This window comes from Perognathus longimembris, chromosome 11 (assembly GCF_023159225.1).
Source record: "Perognathus longimembris pacificus isolate PPM17 chromosome 11, ASM2315922v1, whole genome shotgun sequence".
NCBI classification, from domain to species: domain Eukaryota; kingdom Metazoa; phylum Chordata; class Mammalia; order Rodentia; family Heteromyidae; genus Perognathus; species Perognathus longimembris.
This window is the reverse complement of record NC_063171.1, coordinates 8,084,349-8,091,091: the sequence shown is the minus strand read 5'-3', so window position 1 is coordinate 8,091,091 and position 6,743 is coordinate 8,084,349. Positions and strand designations below refer to the sequence as shown.

Below are 6,743 nucleotides of genomic sequence, written 5' to 3'. Positions count from 1 at the left end.
GGACCTTTCCTACATCATGGGAGATAAGATGAAACAGAAGCAAACATTCTTAAGAAAAATATTTCAGATAATGTTATTTTTATATTGCCTTTCCTCTATGTCTGTCTTTCCAGAAAACCAGCGTTATCAATAGATGGCCAATTCCAGCATGGTGACCTGTTTCCTCCTCATGAGCTTTGGGGAGGACTGGAGGCTCAGGATCCTGCTCTCTGTGTCATTCCTCATGATGTACCTGGCCACTCTGTTAGGGAATCTGATCATCATCACTGTCACCACCATTGATCAGAACCTGCACACACCCATGTATTTCTTTCTCAGAAATCTATCTATTTTGGACATGTGCTACATTTCCCTCACTGTTCCCAATGCCTGCTTCAACTCTTTCACTGGCAACAGGGTCATCTCTGTGGCTGGCTGTACATCGCAGATTTTTCTGGTCATTTATTGTGCTTATGTGGAAATTCTGTTTCTGACTATCATGGCTCGGGACCGCTATGTGGCCATTTGTCAGCCCCTTTACTATCCTATCCGCATGAACCACAAGTTCTGTGTTCAGAGCACTCTGGCTTCAGTACTCAGTGGTCTCATCTATGCAGCTGTACACACTGGCAACACATTACGGCTGTCCTTCTGTCAGTCCAATGTGGTCCCTCAGTTCTTCTGTGACATCCCTTCTCTGCTGAGGCTGTCCTGCTCAGACACCTTCAGCAATAAGCTATTGCTGCTTCTGTCTGTCCTGGGGGTTGGAGGTAGCTGTTTTGTCTTCATGGCATTGTCATACATTCAAATTTTTTCTACTGTGTTCAAATTACGAACCAGAGAACAAGGAAAGGCCTTTTCTACCTGTACACCTCACATCCTTGTGGTAACTCTCTTCCTCAGTTCCATCTCCTCTGTCTACCTAAGGCCCTCCTTAACCTCTGAAACAATCCAGGACATCATCCTTTCAATCTTTTATACTATAGTACCACCATTCTCAAATCCTATTATCTACAGCCTTAGGAATAAGCAGGTAAAAGAAGCTGTGAAGAAAGTGATATTGAGACAATTACATCATGGAAAGTAATGAAGATATATTTACACAACTATAAAATATTCCTGTCTAGATTTTCTAAATTATACTGTCTAATATCTAATCAGTCTCATAAAATATTTTATGTTTTCCATCAATATTTAGATCTAGCCTACATAGAGTCCAGATATTTTTGTAAAAATCTATTTATATTACTTATGTTTATTTATTATTGTTAATAGTTGTTTATTATTCAGTAAATACATTGGCAAATTAGGAGTTCAAGGACATATCTTGTCGGGCCAAGCATAAATAAGACTATTCTTTCTGAGTAGGCTAGGGACAAAGGTAAACACAGTTTGTGCCCATATATATTAGACCATATGAATTTTCCAAAGCAAACATAATTATCCATATTGTTTTCTTGCTTTTACTTTCTAAGCAAGAATTCACAGGATTACAGAAGTGTTTGACTCAGTTAGTTATTCTAAACTATTGCTTTCTGTAAAAGTTTTTCAATTAGTTTTGTACTACGAGTGGCTGAAATATAATTGAAATGTCAATTTTTCCAATGAGAATATTTACAAGTTTTACATTTTTTGTACCACTACTGGGGCGGGAACTCATGATTTGGATATTGTCTTTTAGCTTTTTTTGTCCAAAGCTGGCTCCCTACCACTTAAGCCATAACTCTATTTGTAGACTGTTACTGATTAATTTGAGAGAAGAGTTTCACAGACTTTCCTGCCCCAATTGATTTCAAACCATGATCCCCAGATCTCGCCCTCCTAAATAGCTCTACTTTATTATTGTATCTATATTTTATGATTTCAAGAAGATATATCAGCTTCCTAACAGCTCTTAAAAATTAGCTATTGTCTAGAATCTGGAACCAACCCAGATGCCCCTCAGTAGAAGAATGGGTCAGGAAAATGTGGTACATATACACAATGGAATTTTATGCCACTATCAGAAAGAATGACATTGCCCCATTTGTAAGGAAATGGAAGGACTTGGAAAAAATTATACTAAGTGAAGTGAGCCAGACCCAAAGAAACATGGACTCTATGGTCTCCCTTATAGGGAATAATTAGCACAGGTTTAGGCAAGTCACAGCAGAGGGTCACAGGAGCCCAATAGTTATTCTCTTATAAACACATAAGATAATGCTAAGGGAAAAGAACTCCATGTTATGGAAACGATTGTTATATCACAGTTGTAACTACTTTCAACGTGCCATATGTAACTGTAGCCTCTATTATTGATGATCTTCCTGTATCACCTTCCTGTGATTGTACCTACACTATCTCTGTATCTTATCTGAGTATATTGGAAACCGGGTATACTGGTGTTAGAACTAGGAAATTGGAAGGGAATACCAAAATAGAGAGACACAGGGTAAAAAAAGACAAACAACTACAAAAGCAATACTTGCAAAACTGTTTGGTGTAAATGAACTGAACAACTCATGGGAGGGGAGGGAAAGGGGGAGGGAGGAGGGGGGGATGAGGGATGAGGTAACAAATAGTACAAGAAATGTATACAATGCCTAATGTATGAAACTGTAACCTCTCTGTAATTCAGTTTGATAATAAAAAAATTAGCTATTGTGACAACAACACAAACAAAAAGAATTAAGAGTACGGTATAGAGTCCATGTTTATCTAAGTATCTTCAAATAAGAAGAAGACAGATCCTGTCTCAAAATTACCAGCAGAAATGTATTTTTGGCTATTAGATAAATTCCTAGTGTCCTCCTAAGCTATTAGTTACACCTCAATCATTTACATGAAATACCACAATGAGCTATGTTATATGTAAATAGATATCACCTAAAAGTTAGAATATTTTCGATCCTAAAATGGATATGATTTGTATAGCTTTATTCCTCAATGCAGAATATGTCCAATATTTTCAATTTATCAAGATAGATGCATGCTTTAGAGCTTTTCTTTGATTTAGCATGTGTTGTTTACTATGAAATATGCCAAGAACTTAGAGAATGGAGCTCAGAATTTAAAACTGGTATTTTAAATCAATTCAGACATTTTATTTCAATGAATTAAAAAAAGCCATTCTTTTGCATTCATTATTTAATAGGTATTTTTATTCTTTCCAATTTTTGGCTATTTTTATCACTACTGTGCAGATGCCTCTACACAAATGTTCATCTGTTTTCTCTTTTGCTTATGGCTAAAGCATATGTGACCACAAAGTATATGTCCATTTCCCTTCTTTCCAATGTTCCAGAGGCAATAATTACAGTGGAGGAAAGATGCCTCAAAGCTTGTATATTTTCAAAAGCAGCTGCTTTCCTCTTTTGAATTATCTATAACCTTAACTCTCTTCTTACTTGTGGAAAGCATCGCCATGACAAAATAACTCTAAATTTCTCCCTCATCAAGTTTGTTTTTCTTGAAAGGAAATTTGGACTTTATATCTAGTTTTTATCTGATCCTTACCATAGGTTATGCAAATTTAATTCTCCTAAAGATTCACTAACTCTCGTAAACCTGAAGTGGGTATGTATTTAGCAATCATATTTGTGTTTTACATTTTAATTAGGAGAACCATGAAATAGTCAGATTAAGAGAGAAGAGATTGGGCGGTATTTTAAGAAAAACATTGTTGTGAAGCATGGCATGGCAGTGAAGGTAGCAGTGACTTATGAGAACACTTTTAGAAAGTAAATGATATATATTACTAAAATGCTGAAGCAGTTTGTTTGTTTTCTCCTTTTCTTTTATCAGTATTAAAGTAACAAAAGTCATGCCTAGGAACAATAAAGGCTACTCCCTGGGCATTGGGGACAGACATGATGATAAAGAAGGGATATAGTTCTTTTTTTTATGTGTGTGTGTATGTGTGTCAGTTGCTGGGGACTGAACTCAGGTCACCATGGGATTTCCTGAACTTTTCTTGAGCTCTAATACTTGAGGAATAGCTCCATTTCTGGCTTTTTGGTGGTGAACTGAAGATTAGAGTGTTTTGGATATTCCTGCCCAAGCTGGCTTTGAACTGCTATTCTCAGATAAAAGCCTCCTAGTAGCTACAATTATAGGCTTGAGGCACAGGCACCTGGCTCAAATTTTTGATACAACAAATAAATATAATTTTATTTCTGAGGAAACAGCAAGAATGAACAAAGTAGCCATTCAGGAATCTATTTAGGCAATAAATTATTATTTTTTAATTTCTGCATTTTACATCAGTATTTAGTATAATAATATAAAAGCATTCCATAATTTTTATTTCTGTATTTTATTATTATACCTGCAGAATAGAAGGAAAATGTTTATAGTGCTGACATATTCTAGCACAACATTTTCTTCAACCTATAAGCTCCATTCACTTAATGGCTTGGTCTGTCACACAATGAGACATAATTGACATCGACGTCTAGCAACACGTTAAAAATTTCCTTTGTTTTGAATTAAAAAAATTTGCTAATTCAGAAATTCTATGTTCTTATTGGTATTTATAAGATATAATAACTCCACATTTCCATTGTCTAATATTTCTTGAAGATTCTCAAATAATTTGGGGAATGTAAATTTTACACATTAGAGTGAGCTAACTGATCTAGACCACATATTTAGTATAAACCATGTACATTTGTTTAGTCCCCAGTAAATGAAGAGATCAAATTACAATGTTTATTCTCAGTTCATAGAGAGAAGAATATGGAAGGGTAAAAGCAGGAACTATTTGCAATCGTTAATTATGGAGTTCAAGTTAAACACTACTATACTTACTGGGTGAAACCAACATGACTAGAGTTGAACTGTACATTTAAAAAGAAATTTTCTTTTTTTTCATGCTCAAAGATTGTTTTATTTAACAAAGAATTAAGGATCTCACATATACATATATCTAGGCATTTTGTTGATGTTATGAGATATGAAAACACAATATTCAAAAAACCTTAACAATACAATATATCATGGAGTATGAGTTGTCTGCATCACTATTACAAGGCTGACTGCCAGGTGCATCTTGATGCTACCATCTGGAATCATGAGAGAATATTGGATCACTTACCACTGCACACAAAACAGATCAAAGTTTGAAACTTGGAGTTTGGTTTCACTATCATAAAATTATTAGTTGAACTATTGTTAATCAGAAGCTATATATGGGATGCAAGAATGGGATAAAAGACCCTTTACTATTTTACAGGGTAGCTGCTATGGTTTGACTATGGTTTGTCCCTTCTGAAATTACTTTTTACTTCTTAGGTTTTTACTCTCAATTATTTTATTTATTATTATTATTGGAGAGTGGAAGACAGAGGGGTTAGAGTTTTATGAATCAAGTACAGATTAATGAGTAAAATTCTTTTTGAACCAGGCCTCCCTTTCTGTCCCTTTCTCAGAGTTTTCTTCTCATCTCCACCTACAAGATGTTCATTTGTTACAAAGTGTAGTGAGTACTACTGTTGTATTTATTCACCCTGTTCCACTATTCCTATGCCCTCTTTTACCCTCCAAAATACAAACAAACAAGATAAAGAGAAAATAAAACAAAAACAGCAACAATGGCAACTAAAATATCTCTTGTTACCTTTTCTTGAAGTTGACTTCATAGCACATTAATTCATATGAACTTAAGCACATAGCTATTGAATTTTTGTCAACTACTCCTATACATATCCTTCTTTGGTCTCACTGTTTAAATGTCTACAGTCCTATATAAATTATATGTTCCTGTGTGTGTGTGTGTATTATGTACATATATGCATATATGTACATATATATATTTGAATGTTTTTTTCATAGATTTATAGGCACATTTTAGGTTATAGAAACATTTCGGTTACCACAAGTGAGGGAAAACACGTAGCATGCATCCTGTTTCTTTGGCTCTGGCTTTCTTCACTTAATACAATGTTTTCCAAGTCTTTAGATTTCTTTATTTACGGTACAATTATTTATGATGGATGGGTAGAATTTTATTGTGTATATATACTGCATTTTCTTGGTACATTCATCCACTGAGTGATATCTGGGATGATTCCTTATCTTTGACATGGAAAAGAATTCCACAATGAACATGGTTGTGCTGGTGGCTTTAATGTGGTGTGGTTTGTGGTCCAGGAGTGGGATTGCTGGGTAATAAGGATGCTCTATGTTCAGTCTTTTAATGAACTGTTTTCCAGAATGGGTAAACAACTTTACCTTCCCACCAACAGTGTAATAGGTTTCCCTTTTGACCACATTCCCAGCAATATTTGTTATTACTAGTTTTCCTGATAATGGCTATTTTAAATGCATTTTCAAATTAATCACTAAATCCAAATCTGTCTTTTTCTTTTGGAAAGGCTTCAGCCTGCATTGATTTCTTTGGAAAACCATCTAGTATCCAGCTTTATTACCTCTTCTGTTCTTCAATTCTGACAGAATTAGTATATGATCAAATTCTAGGTGTCAGTGTCTTGTTCCTGTGAACACAGGAGGTTGAGATATAAAGATCCCAGTTCAATCAGACCAAGCAAAAATAATGAGACTCTTGTTTTCAAGTAGCCAACAAAAACCCAGATATGGCGCAGTGGCACAGTGCCAAACTTGATTGGAAAATAACAACAGCCTAAGACCTGAGCTCAAATCCCAGAAATGGCACCAAAACAAAAAATAAATAAATAAATAAAAAAAATTAGATTATGATCACCATATCTGGAACCAAAAGGTCTATTACAAGGCACTGCTTGGCCATGATCTATTCTACCAACTCT

The 6,743-nt window shown here is 35.0% G+C and overlaps 1 protein-coding gene across 1 annotated transcript; it reads left to right on the top strand.

Moving 5' to 3' along the window:
- The first annotated feature begins 133 nt into the window (after nt 1-133).
- LOC125359749 (olfactory receptor 14C36-like) lies at nt 134-6,408 on the top strand. The gene is made up of 2 exons (XM_048357643.1): nt 134-1,047; nt 6,387-6,408. Exons 1-2 carry the CDS (start codon nt 134-136, stop codon nt 6,406-6,408), a joined length of 936 nt encoding a protein of 311 aa, XP_048213600.1.
- Nucleotides 6,409-6,743: the final 335 nt, after the last annotated feature.